This window comes from Podarcis erhardii, assembly GCF_964252035.2.
Source record: "Podarcis erhardii genome assembly, chromosome: 4".
Classification (NCBI taxonomy): Eukaryota; Metazoa; Chordata; class Lepidosauria; order Squamata; family Lacertidae; genus Podarcis; species Podarcis erhardii.
The window spans coordinates 67,759,967-67,784,676 of record NC_138508.1 but is presented as its reverse complement, the minus strand read 5'-3'; the positions used below and the strand labels follow the sequence as shown (position 1 = coordinate 67,784,676).

The following is a 24,710-nucleotide window of genomic DNA, read 5'->3' as shown; positions in this document are numbered from 1 at the left end:
CTGGAAAGTCATTTTTGGATCCAATCCATTGTTTCATAACAACAGTTAATTTGTTTTGTTTTGTAGTTGGCATAATTATGAAACTTGTGTTTGATTATCTTATTAGTTTTTATAGTATGAATGTTTAGAAAATAACTGACTATTATTTTTATTGGTCGAGTGATCAAAATATTTTTTGGGGACCAATCAAATGCCTAAGCTTACATACATTTTTTTAAAAAAAAAATCAATGCATTGGCTTAGCTTGTTAGTCTTGCATCTCCCTGTTTCATGTGGGTGATGGTCCTGTTAAGAAGCCATGTTAAAGTAGCATGTAAGTTCATTCTTCATATTACTAAACTAAAATAAAACTCTTTTAAAATCAGTTATTAAAGCTGGTCAGGAATTGTAGGGCAGTGTGCTGATACTGTTGCTAGCCAATATTCAGTTGACTTTTCTACAACCCTTTGGAAATGTGCCGAAACATTTATCTACAGAGCTTACTCCAAGATAAAATAATGAATGTGTTTCCAGGGCAATCTCTACCATGACTTAAAATATTATGTCTGTCTTCATTGTTACAGTATATAAAAGATGTTGCTGCATAACTTTAGAAATATGTGCTCAATATCCAGGTACTGTACAGCGCCTCACATTTTAAAATAAATAATGCTATCCTTTGGCTTCAACCTATTCACATTTTAACTTGTAATATGTCACATATTTCCAACAAAACAATGGAACATCTGGTAAGTGTTTCCAGGTTTGTTTTTCTTCCCAATTGAGGAAAGGATCGTGGCTGTTTCCAGCCGTTCTCTCCTGTAGTCACATGCTGCTTGCCCCTAAAGCCAACCTTGGCTGCCATCCAGAAGCAATATTCCTGACTTTATTATCATAGGCCAAGTTTAAAAGAACTATAGTAAAAGAAAAAGAAAAAGTTGGAGATATTTTGCACTGAAATGGAATCATCCATGATGGAATGGAGTACCAATCCATTTTCTTTATTTTTGAAGGGTGGAAGTTTCTCAGTCACTTTGAAAAACTAATTGGATGATATAACTCGCCTGTGAAAAGGTTGCTTTCTGTAGCTGCAGATTGGACTGTGGTTGTGAAAATTACATTTTCATGTTATGTTTAAAGGAATAACTGTAAAGGAAAGCCCCAATAATATTGTTGTGCTTTATATTACCAATTTTATTTTATAAATCTCTGCTCTCAAGAGTTTAATTTCTTATATGCTGAAAGCTATTGAAAATATTCCTCCATACTGCCCTCATTTCTGCATCATGTTATATATCTGGGCCCAAATGGAATATAAATCTCTTACTGGCCTAAATCTGAGACTAATCCTTTTCATAGCTTTTGTAGAAAATCAATTTCCTCTGCATGGTGTCAAAGTTTTTGAGGTCAGTTTGGTTTGGAAATGTTCCCAATGCACTTTCGCGGTGGTATAAGGTCTTCTGGGGTGCAAATTCATTCTTGCTCTTGAATTTCTGACCAAAATGAAGCCAACTGGGTTTCACTGTGTGTCTGTGTGTTTTCTCTGAAAATGTGAGGGAGATATGCATTGTGTTGGATAGGATGTTTTCCTTCTCCCTCAACCCCTGCATTGTAGTGTCCTTTTGGAACCAAAGGTTTTGAGCTCTCTAAAATGCAGCATTTCACAAATAGACCCAACAGGATTTTAAAATTAAGAAGAGCTGAAGCATAACACACCTTGATACTGAATAAATTATAAACAATGTGAAAAAGGCTAACATCTGCTAGCTTTGGTCTTAACATCATATAATGTGATTTTAAACATAAGGGAGTTTTTGTTTTTCAGTGTTTTTCAGTGCTGCAGAACCAGTAGTAGGCAACTTGACTCACCTTAAAGAGTTGTATTTAAGTTATGTGGTTTGGCCCAAATAAATAACTAAATTATTTTTTTAAGTACATTTATATGCTGCCCATTAGCACAAGTTCTCTGTGCAGCTTACAATAGAAGTTAAAACAATTAGATATAAAAATGCTTACAGCATGAAGCCAGCAGAAGAAGATAAAAAGGAAAACAGGAAAGCTCACAGCATCACCAGAGATTCACAAATCTTGACACATTTTGATGAGGCTGCACACAAATGGTTTAATCTTTAAGGAGACCTTGGAATCATCCTGTAATAAGTTCTATTAAATCCAGTCCTGTTAAATTCTATTAAATCTAGAGGGGTGAGGAACTCTTATCTTTGCTAGAGAAGATCAGACTCTCTTGTCCCTGCTTTCCTGCCATCTTGTCTATTCCATTTACTAATTAGAGATTTTAAAATTATGGAGAGCCAGTGTGGTGTAGTGGTTAAGAGCAGTAGTCTCGTAATCTGGAGAACCGGGTTCGAGTCTCCGCTCCTCCACATGCAGCTGCTGGGTGACCTTGGGCCAGTCACACTTCTTTGAAGTCTCTCAGCCCCACTCAGCTCACAGAGTGTTTGTTGTGGGGGAGGAAGGGAAAGGAGAATGTTAGCCGCTTTGAGACTCCTTAAAGGGAGTGAAAGGCAGGATATCAAATCCAAACTCTTCTTCTCTTCTTCTTCTAATTATATGCACTCAAGAAGATAAGAAATGTTGGCATTCCACTTTTGCAAGTTCTGCTTTTAGAAGGAGATTGGGACTTAAATAATTCACTTCATTTTCTATCCATTCTATTTCAAAATTTAGTTAGAACACTTATTTTTGAGAATAATTTATATAAAGTCTGGCCCAAATCCTATACCCACTTAAAAAAACCACAGTTTTCCTGGCACATTCACCATGTACCTCATTCTACATGGGGACCACCAGGAGGGCCTCATCTGCTGATTTTAAAGCATGGGCAGGTTGATATTGGAGATAGCTTGTGAGGGAGTATTCTTGCAAATAGCTTTTCAAAGTACAGCAGTGTGTTCAATATCAATTACTTCACTTCTATAATTTGCACCATTATTACAGTGGGGAATAAACTACTGCATTACTAAGATCTGATCTTTACTTAATCTACATATGTCTTGGGATGCAGGCAGATAGTTCCTCCCATTTTATTTCCTGACTTTGAGTGAGGAGCATGGGATGCTTTTGAAAAGGTATTCGGCTGAGGTATTTCTGCCCAGCAGTATGGGAATAGTTGTACCCAGAACTGTTTGGGGTCTTTCAGCAGCCAAGGGGACACAACAGCTAAATTAATCACTTTCATGATTCATATATCTCAGTTTGCAGTGTTGCTGACTTTAAAAAAAATGCATATGAGACCTGGGTACTTCATAAATGACAAAGTTACTCATTAAGCAAAAACATTAAAAAAAACAATTTCTCATCTGAGAATTGGTTTTGTGTATGCATGCAAAAATTGAAGAGCTTTAAAAAATGTATTCAAGATTTGTCTCACAGGATCATAAATGTGGAGTAACAGGTGGAACAAGTCTCATAGTTAAAATATTTCTATGTATCATGTCCCGACCTGTTTGTCAGGCTATTCTCTGTTAAAGTTACTCATGGATGGAGCCTTTGGACTTGCTCCTTCCTGTGAAAGAGGGATTTTAAACAAATGCAGTGTACAGTGGTACCTTGGTTTACAAACTTAATCCGTTCAGGAAGTCTGTTCTTAAACCAAAGTGTTCTTAAACCAAGGTGTTCTTAAACCAAGGTGTGCTTTCCCATAGAAAGTAATGGAAAATGGATTAATCCGTTCCAGATGATGAAAAACAACCCCTAAAACATTTTAACATTAATTTTACTATCTAACAAGGCCATTGATCCATAAAACGAAAGCATTAGACCAGGCTGCAATCTACTATCCAGTACAGTGGTACCTCGGGTTACATACGCTTCAGGTTACATACGCTTCAGGTTACAGACTCCACTAACCCAGAAATAGTACCTCGGGTTAAGAACTTTGCTTCAGGATGAGAACAGAAATCGTGCTCCGGCGGCGCAGCGACAGCAGGAGGCCCCATTAGCTAAAGTGGTGCTTCAAGTTAAGAACAGTTTCAGGTTAAGAACGGACCTCCGGAATGAATTAAGTATGTAACCAGAGGTACCACTGTATAAAAATCCTTACTGCAGCGGCAGCACCAGCATCCTGCTCACGCCGTCCTGCACATCCCATGGTCACCTTTCCACCTGTCTCCAGGGTCAGTCAGGCTTGCCCTCCCCGATCTCTCTCTCTGTCAGGCTGCGATGGAGGCAGGAGAGAACCCTGCTTCACCCGCCTCCCTCCTTCCCAGAGCGGGCCTGGTGCGGCAACGCAGACAGGCAGCTGGAGCCTGGGAGCCCAAAGAGCCACACGCCTGCCATTCCGTTTGCCTGCAATCAGCGCTTCCACGGCAGAGAGACCCAGAAGCAGAGAGCGAGGCAGCCGCTTGGAGGGCCATCCTTGCTGGCACCAACCGCTGCTTGCCTCTCCTCTCCTCGCCTCGCCTCTGTTCTGCTGAGAGTCGGGGATCGCTCTGCCAGTGGGAAGATAGCTATGGAAAGAGTGAGCGGGAAGCCCGGTTCTGGAAACCGGGGCGATCTGGAGGAAGCAGTAGGTGAAGTGTGGGGCTTGCGGTGCACTGCTCTGGGCTGGAGGCGGCTCCCTCATTCACCGCTGCTGCCGGGCTGAGCTCCACGTTCGCTCCCAAGCTGGTGCTTTGTGCCCGGCGGGGGAAGGTGCACCTCTCGAGGCTGGGAGAGCGGAGCGTGCTGAGGGAGCGGAGCAAGCGGAAGTGCAGCCCCAAACGGAGTACGTTTGCAATCCAAAAAATAAATAAATACGCAAACCGGAACACTCATTTCCGATTTTGAAGTGTTCGTAATCCAAAAAGGTCGTTGGCTAGGTTGTTCGTAGCCTGAGGTACCACTGTAGTGTGTGCTAATGACATATCTTTTCATCCTCAACTTAAAACATGCTCTTACTAAGCCACAGGGCTTATAAATGTGCTCTGAAAAACCTATATCTTATTTCTACTGCATTTCTAGATTCCCACCCTCCATTTCAAAGAACACTTAGCCCCCAGACAGCCTATCAAGATCCTGTGGAGTAACGGGAAATTAGTGGGGGTGGCAATAAAGAAACAACATTGAATGCAGATTGAAATATATACATTTATCGGACGCAATACCTAAGCACTGGACCCCTATGATCATAAATATTATCACCCATTCCGTTTACTTGATAGGTATTGATGAGTATTTCCTTGAGTGGATGCCTTGAAAATACGAAAGAGTAAGAATATTGTTGTCTTTTCCTCCCACATAAGCTTCAGTCAGCAGGAGTGGGGAGATTTGATTGGATACTGTGCCATGATGAGAAATGGGATGAGGATGTCTGCTTCACAAAGACATTTGAGCTAATATGTTCTGTGACTCGTGAGTCAGTCCTGTTCAGTCAGCACTTAGGCTGCAGTCCTATACCTATTTATATGGCTAATACTGTGCACACACTCCTGTTTACTCTGCATCCAGTGCACTCCCACCACAGGTTCATGAAGTTGTGTACACACAACGTTAACCACAATCTACATCTATCCTGTTTCCTTTTTTTAAAAAATGAAATGCTTTACTCTGATGTGTTTTTCCAAACCAGCATGGATCCAAATTGAAAAAAGAGCAACCTAGCTGTGTTTGAATCTAGTAATGCTTATGCAGTCTAAGCCTCACTGAAATCAACGGAAGTTATTGTGAGTTGACATGTTGACATTGTGCTGTTATATAGTTAAATGTTTGTGTCTATAAAAATGCAATTAGCCTTAGGTTAAGGCTGAGTGCTTTTTTCTTTTAAAAGCAAACCCAGCCAAATCACCAGCTAGTAGTGGTAACTAACAACAACAACAACAACAACAACAACAACAACAACAACAACAACAACAGAGAAGCTATTTCTTATCCAAAAGCTGCTTCTCATGTGTACATTGGTTTCCATTTCCTACAATCCTACACCAAAATGTATCTGAAGAACATATATGTAATATCTACTTTATATTTGGTGTGTTCTTAGAAGTTAGACAGGAAGGAGCTACTTGGCCAAATACAAAAATGAAACAGGAAAATTGAGGAGCATGCCTTAACAATGTTTTTCCCAAAACAAGAGTTTCTTTCTCTTCCTTTCAATCCCTTGGGCTTGGGCTAGTAATAGAGCAAGCTCAGCTGAATCTCTCCTAATTACAGTTTCTGGTTGCATGTTAGCCTCTTGTTTATCTCAGGAAGATAAATTCACAAGCCTGCATTCTAAGATCATGTTAAATTCTAGACATTTACAGTGTGCATTTTCCTAGGATGTTAAGTGGTTCAGTGTAGTCAGATACCAGTATGAACATTTATTGGGGGTTGGGAGACTATAAGATAGGGGTGGATGGGCTGTGGCCCTCTAGAAATTATTGGATTCCCAGTAGCAAATGGATAAGGATAATGGGAGTTGGGGTCTTAACAACCTCTGGAGGGCCACAGGATACTTGCCACTCTTGTTGTGGATGCAGTGTAATTTCAGGCTGTGGTGGTGAAAGTTGCCTAGTGAGCTGATGCTTCAAATGCTTTTCTTTTTTTTAAGCTGCTCTCACTTTCTCTTATCAGTGATATTTCATTTGTTTACATTTATTAATTATCTAGTCCTCTAGGTGGTGCACAACACAAATCAAACAATGAAATGCAGTATCACATCAGAAAGAATAACATTGGCACAAAAATATAAATACATTAAAAAAGGACTACAGTAATCCCTTAGGTGTCAAAATAAAATACTCAAATGCTATCAGAGTGGAAATATTTTACCACTTGAAAATGATGTGTCTGAAATATTTTCTAGTAGAAAATACCATGTGATGTGTATCATGGTATTATCACACCACATTAATCTCCAGCAGCAATCTGAAATGTATGCTGTTCTCAGCAGAGGATTCGACTAATGCTCTTATATTGTTTTTAGAAGGTCCTGAGGGTTGACAGAAAGATTTTTTCAGAGCATATCTGTGATCTAGTTATTTCTCATGCCAGCCCAGCACTTCCATTCTGATGTTGTACATTCCTGAACAATCTCCCCGTCCCCCCACCCCAAGTGTCTAGTCTCTAGCTCTAGAGCAGGGGCTGTCAACCTGGTCCCTACCACCCACTACTGGGCGTTTCAGGATTCTAGGTGGGCAGTAGGGGGTTCTGTGGCACAAGCTGAATCCTCCTTCCATTGAGCACTGGTGGGCGGTAAGGAAATTTTACCATCCAGAAAGATGCATTAGTGGGCGGTAGATATAAAAAGGTTGACTACCCCTGCTCTAGAGGGAAAAGGAAGGGTTCTGGATTGGACTCACCAGAGTGGCCTAGCAGAGAAAGAGAATCCTCCAAGGCTAGTGTTTATAGGCAGTAATAGCCCATCAGTTTCTGTTGACCTGCCACTCAAGTAGTTCTGTAGATGTAAAGGTGACAATATTTTCAGAGTTTATTTTAGACTAGGTTGTAGCTGAAGCAGGGTTAGTGAGATGAAAAAGAATGGCTCACAAGAGCCCAGCAACACATCCTGTTTTCTGTTTGGGACCTTAAAGCAGTCAACCCACTTGGAATTGTCAAGTAAATAATTTGATTGATGCACCAGAATTGGAACCTTGTGTTTTGGGACAAAGCACTTTGGACTATTTATCGCAGGAGTGTTTACACTGGCAGTTGTAAAACTTAAAGAAAAAGACACTAGCTTTTTCTCTCTCTTCAAAGTAGTTGTTTTTAAGAATGCTTTAACTTGCTTACCAAATCCCAAGTACATTTGTTAATGAAGTACTCTGCTACTTGTGACAGGATTAGTACATGCTTAAAAAAAAAATACTGCAGAAGCCAAAAACATTTTGGATGTGAACAAATTCACTCTGTCATTTGTTTCCTAGCAAGCGAAAAACAGGACAACAGCAACAGGCGTCAAAGCTTGTACAAGATTGTTCTCCATAGTAGTCCACAAATTCCACGATGAAACTAGTTATGACACACCTGAAAATGTTTTAGTTCTGTTTCTGTGCTCAGGAAGGGTAACAGTTAAAAATAAAGCACAATACCCAATTAGAGTAAAATTGGATATGTGTTTTTGTATTTGTGTTGATTGCCAGCTCAAACAGGAAAAGTTTTACTGCATTTCTGAAAGTATTTATCAGATGTTGGCCTTTTAGAGTAGAGATCATACACCCTTTTTATTTTATAAAAATATAAGCATTTATCCTGTTCTGTGATTATATCTTTTCACCACAGCTGTTGTTGCTCTATTGCGCTCAGCAAGGTTAGAAGTCTTTATGGCAAAGTGATGATATAGCAAAAATTCTGTTGGAGGTGTTAACTTTTTAAGTCATGAGACTGTATAATAAAAATTAGAGTGAGTTTTTAAGTTGTCTTGTAATTGATGAAAAACTACTATTAAAAGAAACTGAGAACGATAATGTCAGGAAACGGTTGCTTTTGCTCCTCTCACCTACGTGATTAGCCAGTCTGATCTGGCTAGGATTGGCAGGATTCATCAGCTTTTACTCTGATGAATTTTGAATGGTGGAATCTTGAAGAATCTAAGGAGGAGCTGTTCCCCTTTATGGTGCTGCTAGTTGTGCACTTGACGGAACAGAGGTTGCCCTGCCCCCATCAAGACAAACAAAAATAAAGTGCATGCACAAACACACTTTGCTTTCCCAAGGGATCAGGGTAAAAGTGATGTCCAGTAGAATTAATCTGAGCTTTGAAAAGTGCATAGATCTGGAAAAGGAAGTGGGAAAGAGTGTCAACTCTTTTAACAGTAGAAAAAAGTAACCACCCCATAACACCTCATGACCAACGGGATAGTGAGTGGGGCGAGTGGCATAGAGGTCATCATTGCACCCACATGCACCATGTTGGCAATCCCTGCTTTAGAAGATAATGGGTTGTTTCCAAAGGTTCCCTTCCTTCAAGAGGAGTCCCTTTGACAGCATCCCATGTTAATTTTTGCTGTGTTTGCAGCGCCAAAGTGATCTCTCCATGGTGGAAGCCTGGACAGTGTATATGGAGGTTTGTCCTGGGCTGCTCAGGTGACAATACCCCCCTTCAGCCTCACTGATGCTGTCCAAAGGAAATCAGAGAAATACATTTAGCACCAGCTTGGCCGCAGGACTTGCTGGAAGGAAGCGTACAAGGCACCATCCAACTGTCTTAGGGACTCCACTCTGGATTTGTGCAGGGTTTGCTCCTTAGCATTTTCTTTTCCTAAAAATGTTGCACAAGGCAACAGGTATGGGTTGTACCTCAAGGTTTACTCCTGAAGCTTTTCTCACTAATGAGTGTAGCCAAAAGGCAGTGGCATCAGAGTTTTACTTTTCCTAGATGAGCTACCTTCCCAGGTTGATGAGCCCCATCTGTCCCTCATTTCCCTCAACAGCACATGCAGAAACCTCTTTCTTGACGATTGGACGCACTATTTTGACAGCCAAAGGACTCCTAATACTGGGGGACAGTAATTTTTTTGAAATCATCTAATGAAACATTTTTTTCCTGTTCTTGAGGAAACATTTTCTAAATTGAGTGAGAGGGAAATTTCTGTAGCTCAACATCTGTTTTTCTTCCTTAAAAAAGAAGAAACTTTTCTACATGCTTCCCACTGGTTATATACAATATTCAGGTATTCCACACAAGGATTACTGTTCCCCCTAACGATGGGCAAAAGAGCCGAGTTGTGTGAAGATAGATTATGTGTAGCACAGTCTCTAGTCAGGGAAGGTATATTTGTAATGGGTGAATGGGAGGATATGGGGAAACGGCCTCTGCAATGGAATGTTAGCCTTTTGGGGTGTCAAATGTAGGTCAGATGCCTGCACCAGAAGTTTGTCTCTTTGCAAACACAATTCCAGCTTTTCTTCAGTAGTTTGCATCTTTACAGTTTCATCTCTAACTAATTTTTACATTGAAAGCATTAAGTGTTTTAATTATTTGAACTCTGTCTCCCATCACCCTTCACCCCTTTCTCTCCTTTCAGATTACAGAATTGTGTGGTGCTAAACGTGTTGGCTATTTTGGGCGTGCTCAGTTTTATGCTGCTCTGAAGCTAATCGCTGCTGCGCAGTCTGGCCTCCCAGTACGGATCGAAAGCATTCAGAATGGTAACTGTTTAATAATAATAATAATAATAATAATAATAATAATAATAATAATAATAATAATAATTTATTTGTACCCCACCCATCTGGCTGGGTTTCCCCAGCCACTCTGGGCGGCTTTCACAAAGACAAAAAATACACTAAGATGTCACACATTAAAAACTTCCCTGAACTTCAAACCCTAGTTGTCTTCCTTGGTGTTTATTCCAAAACCCCATTTGAGATGGTAACTATAAATTACAAAATGTGTAAATTCAGTGAATGTGTAGGATGTATTGTATAATGAATGGGAAAATGCTACATGATTTTAAAGCTGTTCTCCTATACTTAACCACTGTTAAGTGTTATGCTCATATATCTAGACTATGCTTAAATATGGACTATTATCCCAGCTGTAAAGCCATGCTTTGAAAAGGATTGCAAACAATAGTTTTCATTAACCTTGCTGAGAGTTATACCTGCACTAGACAGATTAACTTCATGATTAACAGTGCAGCCCTATGCATATTTACTCACACTTACTAGGGAAAATCCTTTTCATGGCAACAAGGGTTGTAGTACTCCACAAACCAGTCTCTAGGCAAACGTGAAATCCTCCATTAAGTTGCTAAATGCAAAAATGTCCACTCTTCTGCACTTTTCTACTCACTGAATCACCATGTATACCAAATTTCATTTTTATATATCATGTACAAGTACCCCATTAGAAATTCTTATATTGTGAGATACGTTTCCTGGTCAGTCAATGAGGCTATAGATTGTGTTTTGAGTATGAGTATACTTTTGGATAGGAATTCTGTTCTCTTTTAACACTGCTTAGTGTTAAATTGACTTTTGTGGTGGGGAGCTTTGTTTCAATATGCATAGTTCCATGAAATTTTATTTTGTCTTTATTTCTGATACTTATTTAAGAATTGCCCTTGCCTCGATTTATGGCACTGAAAACTGATAGTGATGTAAGGTACAGTCATCCAGCAGAAGCTCATGGAACTAAATTTCAGATTCCACATGCAACACTTGAAAAAAATTGCTTCAGAAGATTGGATGGAGGAGAAAAGCAGGTAAAGGCCCTTTGCAAAGTAGAAATTTTGGTGCACAACTAACTATAAGGCACTAGATTATTTTTATTTTCTATACACACTGACTGTTGAGATTTCTCATTAAAGTACACTATTATTTATCAGCATATACAATTTGGCTTTTACAATTGATTGCTGCCTCTTTGAACTGCAGATAGTCTTTAATGGTCCAGATGTGTTAACTGAGACGAAAAAGTGAAATTGCTCAGCCATTAGAATGGAATACAATTTATTCTATGGAATGTCAATGCTACAGACTTTTCTTCCAGGTCCAATGTATGTGTTTTGCCAATTGCTTATAAGGCCAGTGGAATACAGTTACACAAAAGCTGTAGCCACCTAGCAAATTTGCCATTGAAAGTTACTACTTGCCCTGTATTCCGCCCCCGACCCCCTTTTATATCTTACTCATATGAGGGCTAAGGGAAGTCAGAACAGAGCACTTGATCCCATTTTTGCCAGCTCCTTTAATGGATAAAAAGCAGGTCGTTTTTTTTAAATAAAAAATAAAAAGTAGGCTAGCTGTATCAACACCTTTCCACGCTGAGGTCTTTCAACACATTAATTTTGCTAATGGTCATCCCTGTGCTTTCTTGAACTATGAACTGGGCAAGAGTGAATATGTGATGTGCCAATTTCAGACAGACAAGAAAGAAGACTTTGAAATCATCAAAATTTAGATTTTGAATTTTAAACAAGTACTTTAGAAAGTCTCCTATGTGGTATTTGTTAATTTATTTATATGATAACAAAAACCAAACAGGAGACTGTCCAATGCACTCAAATTTCAAATTAAAAAACTAATGATTTCAAAGTTTTATCTCTGCTTGAAACTGACATTCTTTGATAGTCAGTAGTTTTTCACTTGATAGATAGGCCCTATTGGCTATCAAGTCATATCAGGTAATAAATACTGTTCCATGTCAAGTGTCAAGTACAGTCAGATATGATCATACTGTTGTAAGTCATCTGTCAAATATCAGATCATGAAATCATGTAACAATGAATCTCAGACATTGACATGAAATTTTGAGTGTTCAGCAATATCAAAAATTGCAGAGGAGGATTTATGTGGGCATATTTATTTATTTTTACAATTTAATATTCTACTGTGGTTAGATGAAATCACTTTGACTATGGAACAGCCAGCATTCAAAGTCCTTATTCTTTTCTAAAAAAATATTTTGAAGCAAGAAGCAAAGTCTCCCCCTATGTCTCCGATTGATTCACCTCCTGCTTCTCCATCAACCTACCAGAGGATTCCCTTGAGTTATGGGTATGGTGTCCTGAGAAGTGGGCTTGAGCAGCAGCATGGAGGTAAGATGAGGTCTGCTTTGGAGTAATCAAATCATAAAAGCATGGAAGCAGCCCAGCAATTTCATAAATTAATTACATCTCTTTTAAAAGAAACTGACTTGATTTGTGTGCTTTCTCATTATTCGGTCTTGTCTTCCTCTTCCTGAGAATCAGTTTAAATTAGAACAAGCATCTGTTTACAGATTTATATTCTCAACCCTTTTCAATGTAGGGTGTGGTGGGGGTTATTGTAGCCATAGATTTTGTTGAACAAAAGCAGTACTTTATTGAATTTATTCAAAAGTTAAATAATGAACGTCCTGCTGGCAACACATGGACAACTTTGGGTAAATCTGTTAAGATAAATATAGGATACGGTACACTATGTGAACATCCAAATGAATAAGGGATTTATACTTACCTAAGTACAGGTAATGAGAAATCTCAGGGAGGAGGAGGGATTGGGAGGAAGGATGTGCCAGTTTCTTTATATACTTTAGTAAATCAACCCATTTTAAAGTTATGGTGGATAGAATTGAGAACAACTTCACCACTGAGTGCAGTCTTCCGGGTGTAGTAATGGCCTTCCAGTGGAATGAGGATTTTTTTTAAAAAAAGAAGAAGAAATAGAAGTGCGGAGGCACATCACACACACCTCGTAACTTGGCCTCAGCCAGCTGGCACAGCATTAGATGTGACACTTGCTCTGTCATGGATTCTGCATACATGCATACCAGTTGTTCTGCCTGTTTTTGTTGGTGTCTTGATAAAGCTGGGTAGAATTCAAGCCAGGATCCAGATAAGTGGCTGAAAGGTGGATCCAGATCCTGAAGAATGGGCAGCAGGTAACACCCCTACATCCCCTTCCCAGCAGCATCTCAGCCACTGCAAAACCTTTTCTGGGCTATGGGGTGGAGAGGAAAGCAGAAATGGCTGAAAATCAGGCAGAGTCCCCTTCCATGAGCAGAGCTTCTATTCTTTTCAATGCCCTGTTCCTCTTGAAGGGCCCATTCCATTCAAGAGGTTTCCAGTTTTAAGTGATTTAATGAACTACAATTCCGTTTAAATTCTAGGTCTCATTCTTTACTTGCATAAGACATAACAGACTGTTGAATGTTCAGAATCAATATTTGGATGCAAGCTTTAGTGGTTTCAGTGAAATGTGCCTCCAAAATGGTGTGTAGTTCTCCCTAGTTGGCAAATACCAGTGTTTACTCTTGGCTAACACTGAATTTAGTTGTTTTGAATCAAACTCTTATGCTGCCATCAATGAATCCTTGTTCATTTATGTTTTTCTTGATGTTAGCATGTCTCATGAAAGAGCACTTGCTTCCTTCTTTGCAATAGGATACTTAGGCAAAAAGTCAGATGTTATGCTTTTAGTGTGGATTTAAAAAATCACCTTTCAACACGTTAAGTGAGTATTTGGTCAATAGTCAACAGCATGAGCAGTAGCATTTTGAGAATCGGGCTTTAACATAAGTGAAGGATTTGGGTGATAAAGTGACCTTTCATAGGAGGTGTGATTGTGTTTTTATTTTATTTTTTTGAGACTGAAGGATGATATATGTTTTGTCATCTTTGATTTTGCACAACATTAGCAAGTATTCAGTTTTTATTTCCCCCTTAATCTTCCATAGGTTCATACGAAGTTAGACATACTGCTGTCCAACAAGATGGACCAACTGCAGGGAATTATGGGTCTAAATCACTTCCACCACATTCATCTCTCATTCGGGTAATAAACTTCTTAGGATGTAAGATGTTTAAAATGAAAACAGCAATGTTGCTTGAAATAATTATTGAGAATCAACATGATTTTATGATCAATAATGTTTGAAATAATCTTGAATGTAACCACAAACAGATCTACCCTATAGCTCAAACTGTGGTATTCACTAGAAAACTACCACAGGCTAATATGGATGTAAAACTAAACTTTCAGTAGTTTGTTTCACAATCTTGTTAGCTGCCTTTCTCAAGGCACATGCAGCATATGATAAAATCAGTCGAATGGATACACAATATTATAATATAATGGGCAGCGCCATTTTTTCCCTGTGGGAAAAGAATAATTTGACTCCTAGAAAGTATTTAAGGTAGAGAAGGGGCTCAGTTGAAACAAACTCACAATGAAATGTGTGAACTTCAGATTCTGTTTTTTATGTGTGACTTCAATGTATCAAAGGTAAAGTGAGGACTTCTTACTAATGAAATACAGCATGAGCAGTTATATGGATTGAGTTTCATATTGTATTGATGGGACTAGAATTTAATGAGTTTGAAGAAGTCTGATTTCAACAACCATACTTACGATTAATCACAGTTTCTTGGGTTCAAGGCAAGCTGTTCCTAATCAAAAATGGAAGCAAAAGCATCCAATCTCCTTATGATTGTGCTGAATGAAGAGGGCAGAACCGCATGAATCCAAGGCACAACTAGGCTAATTCTCATAATACTGAACCATTGTTTGGTGTTTCATTCGAGTCAGTCCAATGTTTATATTCATACAGATTTAGTTTGATGTATGTAAGATTTCCTATAGTCCTATGAATAAAGGCATTTATTGTAAACCCAACAGGACTATTATTGAAATCAGGCCTTCCCCATCAATTTCTTTTAAAAAGAACTACACAGTAAGAATAAAGCAACTTCAATACTTTGAAACTTCAGACATCTCAGCATTTTCTCTACCTTTCAAAATGATGCTTTGCCCTTTCTCCCCCTGAAGTCTCTTTCAGTAGAGAGAGAACCACAGGACGGCAGTAGTAATTACTCAGATGACCCCTGGAGAATAACTGAGGAGCAACGAGAATATTACACCAATCAGTTCAAGTCCCTACAACCTGACCTGACCTCTTTCATTTCAGGTAATGTTCATTGTATGCACAGCAAGGAAGGCTAGAGTAAAAGGGCAAGGAACTGACACAGGCTAAGTGCAAGCCTCTTGGATTTTTTTATAAGTGTTTTGGGTGTGTTGTATGTATGGTAACGCGCACAGACCCTTATTTCCGTTTTTTAATGTCACAAGTGAGTTACTGTGTTCTTGTTTGTTTGTTTTTAAAAAAAATATTTTAACAATATACTGTGCATGTTCCAGACAAAGTTAAATGCTTTAAAATTCCACTGCGTTCAGTAGAAGAGATTCAGTCATAGGTGAAGAATGTTTTCACATGAGATATGTTATGGTACAATTGCCATTTGGTTTTTTACTCCTTGTATGTTTTTATTTAATAAGAGTTTAAAATTATTCACTATTGTAGCCTTATTAGACTAACTTGCATTTTAATTATGTCTTATAAATGTAGTTGTGATTAAAAAAAAATACTCACTTGGGACTTTACACATCACATTAAACTTGTAATTTCTTCAGGGAGTTTATGTCCTTGCATGAAAACAGTAATATAGTGACCATGCATCTCTAGGCCATTTCCAAAGCTGTCTCTGAAGTAGACAATTATGTCTTGTCTTCTTTTTTTCTGGCAAGAAAAACAAGTTGCAACTTGAGGGATGAGCAAGCAGTAACAGCAGTCTGTCTCTCTTTCTCTCTCTCTCTCTCTCTCTCTCTGTGTGTGTGTGTTGTGTGTGTGTGTGTGTGTGTGTGTGTGTGTGCATGTCTCCGTCCTGTCCTCCCCTCCTTGCATGTGTTTCAGACATTGCATTTTCATTCCAAAAACCCACCCTTGAGGGGTTTCCCTTTCCATCCCTACTTCACACACCTGATTTTATTGCATATTTCCTGCTTTTTAAAAAATCAGTTCGTTGTGATGCCAGAACTAGGAAATTGGGGTTTGAGCACTCCCGATTCTGAGCAATTTAGTTCAATTTAGAGCAAAAAATATCAGCTGAATAAGAAGCTGAGCTTTTGTGCTGTGCTATTAATTTTAAAGATTAGTCCCATTCCAAGAGATTTTCTTTAGGCATGTTGTTGCATTTCTGGAATATTCCAGAAGATTTGAAACTGTATTATGCCTCTCACCCTTGGCCAGAATTTAAACTTAACAGGATTTTACAAACCTAAAAAAGCAACCCCAGTCACACATGCAGATGAGATTTCTCCTGTTGGCTTTATCTCATACATGAAGTGATCTGTGCCTATAAAAGAAATTAACCCCTTCCTCCATGTCCAGTTCCTCCAACAACATGTTCATGTCTTCTGATTAGAATAGTGATATTGGAGCAAAATATTTCAAACAAACATGTCTAGTGTTAAATAGCATTGCATAGTAAACAGTACTCTTGAGTAATTTCTTTATATTGAAATGCTTTGGAAAATGTGTTGTTCAGTAGCTTATTATTTCACTGTTTGACAAGCCATTTCTGTTGACAGGCTCTGTGGCTAAGAACTTCTTCACAAAATCTAAGCTGCCAATCCCTGAGCTTTCACACATATGGTAAGTACTGTTTTGTAATTCAGATTAATTTTATTGTGTGTGAGAGAAACTACTGTGGCTGAAAGTTCTTCATACTTCTTGCAATTTATCTCTAAAGAAATCACAGTAATTGCTCCCATCAAAATCACTTTGAGGTCCAGGCACAGCAGGGTGTATGTTGATCTTTATTTTATGCTTGTTATCTTTGTAGAGATACTGTCCCTTCTCAGCAGGACTAGAGAGATTTGAACAGCAATGCACACTAGAAGAATATCTTAAAGAACATAATTAGCACAATAATTCAACAGATATTTTTGTGAAATAGATTCAGATAAACATACATTCAGAATAGTTAAGATAACATCATAAGCTTCAGTTCTAGCTGTGCTTATCAGTTGAAACCTAATTAATACCTAACTTATCTAAAAAGTACTGCTGCATAATTCATCAACACTTTACTAATGAGGCCTTACCCTGTTGTTTTTTTTAAAGAAATCTATCTAGCTGACATTGCATATGGCCCATTGCAACTTCAGTTTTATATGAATCCTATTAAATTTCTAAACTTGTAAGGAGGAGCATTGGCATATATATATATATATAGAGAGAGAGAGAGAGAGAGAGATATTAAAATATTCAGAAAAGGAATGTATTAAAGAAAAATTACAATGGTTTAATGAAATAAATTTTAAATAAAAACATCTTAAATGTCAAAATAAAACAAATATATAACTCAAAAGCAGCGTTCCCCACAATTATATATATTGTGCATGCAAACAAAGATTTTTATTTCAATAATGTACTCAGCTATCTTATTCACAGGGAGCTAAGTGATGTAGACTGTGATGGAGCACTGACATTACCAGAGTTTTGTGCCGCCTTTCACCTTGTTGTTGCTCGGAAAAATGGTTATCTTTTGCCGGACACCTTGCCAGAGACTCTGCTGCCTGACTGTTTTCAAGCAGGTGAAGCTTTAGTATTTGTGGGGTTTTTTAAAAAAATAATAATCTGTGGATTAAAATGGCATTTTAACCAATGTCTATTTTGAGGTACAATTCTGGGAAAAGATGGGCTCTAAATTGCATCTAAATGACAGAGCTGAAGGAACCAGCTTAGCAGAATTAACACCAGCATAAAAGATGTGCTTGGCTTGACTAACACATTGATGATATGCATTGATGATTGTGCACTAAACCATGGTTTAGTGCTATGTGTATGAACATAGCACTCATCTCACTCCTCCTCTTACACTACAAGGAGGATATCTTCACCAGAATTAATTTCTTTCTTTCTTTTTTAAAATAATTTTTTATTAAAACTTTTTCATAATGTAATAAGAGAAAAGAAACTATTCTAAACACAAACAAAACCAGAGACAGAGAAGATAAAACGCAGAGTCCTCTCTTGAAGGTAGCTCTTAATCCTTGTCTCACACAGAAAGTGGTGGACCCTCCCAGCTCTCACCCTGGGAAGTCTTCCCTTCCCTGCCTCTCACTCAGAGTCCTTAACACAAACTATCCACCACCTTCACATGTGTGTAACCCTTGGACTCCAGTTACGGCTCAGAGCAGCAGATACTAATGGAAAACTAAAGGGGGGGGGAGAGAAGAAAGTTATTTTCAGTTTCCAATATTTCTGGCATTACATAGAAACCAGATTTCCCAGTCAATTTCAAAACTAATCAGTGAGTTATGAAATGGCACTGTTTAGACATCCAGAGTTTGTTCTAAGAACACAGTCCTTTATTTGCACATAACAACAAACCAGGAACCCTAGAATATGAAACTAACTTTAGTGGAGTTGTCCCCCCAGCAGTGGAGTGAAGAAATCTGTGGCCCTCCAAAAGTTGTTGGACTCCAACTCCCATCAGCCCCAGCAAGCGTGACCAGTGGATATTAGGAGTTGGAGCTCAGAAACATCCAGAGGGCCACAGGTCCCCCAGTGGCCCCAAATAAAAATCAGTAGTTTTTCCTCCATAAAAATGGCATGTCCATAGCCCTGGAATAGAATAAAAGAGCATTTTAAAATAAAAAGTACTTGTCAGATAATAGTACACAATATATTAAGGAAGAACGTTAATACAGTGGTGCAGTTCACAGAAAATGTTCACAGTTCACATAAAGGTTAATGCAAGGACTTATTTGTTTTTCTATCTTTTTCTTCGATTTAGCTCCTCTTCAGCCTAAAAGTGATCGTGTCTTGAATTCTTATTCAGAATCATTGGCAGCAAGTCAACAAACAAGGGACTTCAGTAGGACTGAAGTAAGAAAAACTCACCTGCTGGTGTGGTGTGTTTTTTAAAAACGCACCTCTGTTTTGCTTGTCACTTCTTTTAAATTTAATTTAACTTTAATTTTAAATTTTTAAAACAAACGGTTGAGAGAGAGAGAGAGAGAGACTTTGTATCCTGTATGAGACTGATTTAACCGTTGGATAATCAACACTCCATGCTTAGTTTACCTTTAGCAGGTTACTCTCTGTGCTCCTGGCTAGACCTTCTATGCATAATGGACTATAAGTGGTTATAGAGAAACGTGTAGTGTGGGCAACCTTTGGTGCTCCGGATGTTGCTGAACTACAACTACCATCAGCCAAAGCAAGCATATTTGATGACCAGAGATGAGGGCCAAAGGTTCCCCACATCTGGGATCAGCTGTAGAATGTGTTGAGTGATAGTACAGATAACAAGGAGAAACCCAGAAAGACAAGGTCAGTGCCAGACTTTGTACAGCCAGTAGTATGGAGCTGCCAGTGAGCCCCCAATATTCGCACAGGCAATGCCCAACCTGGTTGAGCTTCAGTATGAGGGTGGAGCTTCAATTCTAGTATGAGGCCATGTTTCAATTCTTTATACCACCTATATATGGCCTGCCCACACATAATTTTATTCTTACTCTAGAAACAATTTCTCACTATAAGCTACAATAAATACGAGACTGGGAAACTTTGGTTGCCTGGCTCCAGCAATAGATTTGTTGTTAAAAGTTTCTTTCAAAACTGAACAAGAATTATTCAATTTTCACTGCTATATAACTGTTTGTGAAAGCTTCTAGTCTTAGAATTTATACTGATGTGCTTTTTCACACTACAGAGGATGATCTGTGCTTCTCTCTCTCATTTATTTTATCCCTCAATTTTAAAAATAACCAGCTTGAAACTGTTCGCGAAGATCCAAGCAACTCGGAACCATTGATTCTCTTTGAGGCAACTTCCACTGACCCAGTTGGTGACCATTTCTTTATATTTATTGCATGAGTCGCTGTGTAGAATTGCATTTATTTATTAATTAAATTTATAAACAGCCCTTCATCCAAAGATCCACAATTTACAGCATAAAAGTACAAAATGAAAACACAAAAGATATAGCACACCAAAAACAAACGAACAAACAGAAAAAAACAGTAACCTCCCTCAGTTTTGATTTTACTTATATACCCTTTTGTATCCTTGCTGGAAAAGTATTACTGCATGTGCATTTTAAAAAGATGACTGTGGAATAGTAGGAGAAAGAGAGCTTACTTCATTAGATAATTTCCTGGCAAATACAATGCTGGAACTATAACCTGTTAACAAATTGCATTTGGACAATTCTCATACAATAGGACCTGTTCACATGACCCTGAAAAATGATTGAAATATGAGATGAACCAACAGGCTGATTGTGATTACAAGGCAGTCATCATGTGATTGTTGGGTTACAAGCATAAGTTTCAGGTTTTCACTGTGGACAGAACTCTTGCTGCAATGTACTGTGTTAGATGTAGTAAAAGAAGAAAATAAGACTTTGACTGCAATATGGAACACAGTTTCTTGTAAATAAGTCACTGAACACAATGGAACTTACTACTGAATAACTGTATGTAGAATTGCAGTTTATATCACATTTGTGAAGCAAATCCTTTTCTGTTTCACTTCCTTTCAAATTCAACCCATCAGCTTGCTTTGTGACACATAGTTTAGCTTCAAAACTAGATTATATAATATAGGAAATTAAATTTGTCCTGATTGTACTCTTCTTCTAAGGTCTTCTCCTGAGGTCTCTCCAGACCTACAGGTTTCTGTCAGCCTGTAACCTCTAAAATGATTTGCAGGTTGCCCTTCTCTATTTCTTTTTCTTTTTTAAATTACAAGCTTACTTTTCCTCTCTTTTATAAGGAGACTTCACTTGAAGAGATGTCTGATAAAGTTGCCCTGACACAGGACACAGTTAATGATAACAAACAAGGTACAATAGCAAACTGCTGTCTTTTAATTAATTAGGTTTCAGCTGGAAATGGATAATTTATACAGTTCCTCTTGGTTAGGAAAACGAAACAAAACTGGGCATCTTTGGCAAGGCATGTGGCTCCTGTCAATGAGGGCTCCCCCCCCGCCCCCGTCCTCTTACCTACTGAAAAAGCTCAGTGCTTGTATTTCATAATCAAGATTGATGCTTCTGCATAACTGCCTCAGACAGTATTGATTTCTCACACAACCATCTGTGGAACAACATTATAGTAATGTTATAAGAACTAAGGCTAAGCTCTGGTAAAGTTATGCATGATATATGTACTATTCTTATCCATTTAGCTACTAAATGTTTTTCCTAAGCTTCTGCATACTTTATCCTGGGCTTCCAATGGTTTACATCTCAACTAAAAACTCATAAGGGTAGTTTACTGTTGGGAAGTCTATGCAGGAAACAACAAACATTATTGAAGTTAAATGTATCTTGAAGCTTATCTATATTATGTAACTTCAGCGTTGGTCTTAGATAGCCCTGATAACTCTCTGCGTGAGCTGAATTCTTCTTAGCGTGTGACAAGGACATTTATAGGGACAAATAAGAGTTAGAAGTGGTAACTGGAATAACCTTTTTTCCTATGTGGAATAATTAATAACAAGTAACATTCCGGTTTTTGTTTTTACTAAGGTCTGAAAGTTAGTGCTTCTTCCCAGACAATACAGAAGGAAGTCAAAGCATCTCAGCACTTGGCTGTCAAAACAGGTATGGAAAAATTCCTATATAACACAGAAGCAGGTTTGTTTTAATGTGGAATCTCTAAGTTTACTTACATTGGTGCATTTATGCTTGCTTCAGCATAAAATATATTTATTATTGGGTTATTAGCTATCGGCAGTATAAAGAAAATTGCTTCAAGGGTTTCCAGTATATATAAAGTATTGACCAGAATCTTGTGCATACATAGCTGTCTGCCTGTTATAACTAATTGGCTCTACCTTGGAATATTTTTCCTCTTCACTGTGTGAAGTATTAGAGAAGCTTTTGTAAGACTTGTGTATTTGTTGGTCTAGTGAATGAAGGAAGAAAAATGAAAAGAAGCTTATTCCTTGTTACATTTAAACTTCAATCTTATGCATAATCATTAGAATTTAATAGCACTTGTTTTTTCTCACATTGTTAGAAAAAGATATACTTTATTTTGATCTCTCTATAAAACCTCTCTTATTACATTTTTAAAAATGTTTCAAAAAAGAAATAATCCAAAACACACCTAGCAAAATTGGGTCGCTGAGCACCTGCTGCTGAAGTTTTGTCTCCAACATAAGTCATTAATGATTAATAACTATCCCATTTTCCTTATGCAAAAAGTCCTGAACTTACACATGCAGGGGCGCTGACTTATAAAAAATATTGGGGGGGCCCATACTGGGGTCCTGCCCCGGGAAGTTTTCTAAATTTTAGATGAAAATTAGTGAGTTTTAAAGTTTTTAAAAAGTATTTTAGAGTCATATGATCAACATTAGAACCCCGAAAACTCGACTCTCTATAACTCCACACTCCGGGAAACTCGACAAGCCTGAAACACTTTTTGGCTTTGAAAAAAGAAACAAAACATAAACACGCACGGTATTTTCGTAAAAAGCTAATTTAATTTACAGTAACAATTATGCTTATAGACTATTACAGAGCAGTGAATATATAGCTCTGAAAAGACTGAAATGATATTTAAATAAATCCTAAACTATCATTAAAAGAATAAAACATAAAATATTGCTGTCGCACAGTAATAGCACTTTGATTAATAAGTGAAATAGCTAATTTAAGCTTACTTTGAATAAGGCTGAGGGTTCATTAAATAAAAATAATATCTCAAAGTTAATGCTTTAATACAGTTAATAAAGTTAATACAGTATGCCTAATACTGTATGTAAATACTGTAATACTGTATGTAAATAACGGGCTTTAATTGGGTCTTACACCCTAAAAATATTTAAGTATTTGAAAATAACTAATACAGTACTATAGTAATATAGAAATACAATACTAAACTAGTACTAATATTTCGAAACTGAAAATTTAACATTCTGTATGTATTTAATTCTCTATTTTATAAAGATTTTTAATATCTGACAGTGAGTTTGGAGTAGCCCAATGCAAAAATCCTGAGGATCCATGTGGATCCGTGCTTTGTAACCACGTTTTAGCACCATTGTGGCCCCAGGCCACAGTGGGTGCGTGATTTTTTTGGTGCAGGCTGTAGCCATGGACATGCTATGTTATCTGATGGTGAATTTGGGGTGACCCAGTGCAAAGATCCTGTGGATCCATGCTTTGTAACCACGTTTTTGCACCATTGCAGCCCCAGGCAACAGTGGGTGCGTGATTTTTTTGGTACAGACTGTAGCCATGGACATGTAATGTGATCTGATGGTGAATTTGGGGTGACCCAATGCAAAAATCCTGAGGATCCATGTGGATCCGTGCTTTGTCACCACGTTTTAAATGGGGAGGGAAGGAAAAACACAGAAGGGACAAGAAGCACAAGAGGGGTGTGCGGAGAAGCAGCTGGCTAAGAATGCAGGGGAGGAGTTTAACGGGGTGGGGGGGAGGAAAGGAAGGCAAAAGTCCCCCCCCAAGCCAGCCCCCTCTCTCTCTCTCCCACCTGCGAGTCCCTAGAGCACGGAGAGGAGGAGGTGGTGGGCTGGAGCCTGCACGCAGTGTGACTAGGAAAGAATTAGAAGGAAGGACTCGATCCTTTCCTTAACCCTCTGCTTGCCAGGAGGGCAGGGGATCCCCTGCTCTTTGTTGAGTTTGAGCAAACGCAGCAACAGAAGCGGGTGGGCAGTAAGACCCTGAGGCAGAATGCAGGAAAGCAGCAGCTTCCGCCTTCCCTCCGCCCGACCGCCCGATCTTATTTTTGCCTGATTTTTGCCCCTGCACTCCGGCTCCAGGGACCACACATTCACTCAATAACACGCACAGACATTTCCCCTTACTTTTTAGGAGAAAAAAGCTGCGTGTTATAGAGCGAAATTTACGGTAATAATTTTCTTAAATTATTGGGGGGGCTGAGCCCCCCCAAACGAATTTTTGAGGGGGCTCGGGCCCCCTCAGGCCCCATGGAGTCGGCGCCTATGTACACATGATCTAAAGTGATGAGCCACTTAGTAAAATCTACTTCTCTTCCTGAACGTTATTAACTGTCACTTTCGTTTAGTATAATACTGCCTTATTATAGTTCATATAAACATATAGAAAAATGTACCACTTGAAAGCAGATGTATATGTCTGAATGGTCCTACATGTTAAAACCAAACCACTCTATATATAAAAAGTTAGTATCTCAGGAAGAAATAGTATATCTTCCTGTTCTGTAAGTTTTCCATGTTCTTTGTTTTTCGAACAATCAATAGATCATTGCTTGTCATGGCCAATTGAACCATCTTCGAGTTCTCCTCCCATGGCTGCTATTTTATGTGGTTATACAATGAAAACTTGTAACAGGTGCAGCAGTGTAATAATGTATAGAATATAGCTGCACAGGCCAATTTGTATATTATTGCTATAACATGAGAGGTTCATGTGTCATACTGCTAATGGCCCAGTGCAGACATAAAAATCTTAGTTCAATAAATGATGGTTTTATTGGGCCAGGGACAAACTGTCCATTCGGAGTGGCTGGGAAAACCCAGTC

General features: G+C 38.4%; 1 protein-coding gene across 1 annotated transcript in view; it reads left to right on the top strand.

The window, feature by feature from the left end:
• REPS2 (RALBP1 associated Eps domain containing 2) overlaps positions 1 to 24,710 on the top strand; it is a 78,012-nt gene that overhangs the window by 14,573 nt on the left and 38,729 nt on the right. Inside the window, exons 2-12 of the mRNA XM_081859098.1 lie at positions 9,923 to 10,046; positions 10,956 to 11,104; positions 12,313 to 12,439; positions 14,059 to 14,156; positions 15,150 to 15,288; positions 16,749 to 16,812; positions 17,614 to 17,756; positions 18,962 to 19,053; positions 19,942 to 20,013; positions 20,947 to 21,016; positions 21,704 to 21,778. Of these exons, the coding sequence (XP_081715224.1) occupies positions 9,923 to 10,046; positions 10,956 to 11,104; positions 12,313 to 12,439; positions 14,059 to 14,156; positions 15,150 to 15,288; positions 16,749 to 16,812; positions 17,614 to 17,756; positions 18,962 to 19,053; positions 19,942 to 20,013; positions 20,947 to 21,016; positions 21,704 to 21,778 (1,153 nt within the window). The remainder of the gene's footprint in view (positions 1 to 9,922; positions 10,047 to 10,955; positions 11,105 to 12,312; positions 12,440 to 14,058; positions 14,157 to 15,149; positions 15,289 to 16,748; positions 16,813 to 17,613; positions 17,757 to 18,961; positions 19,054 to 19,941; positions 20,014 to 20,946; positions 21,017 to 21,703; positions 21,779 to 24,710) is intronic.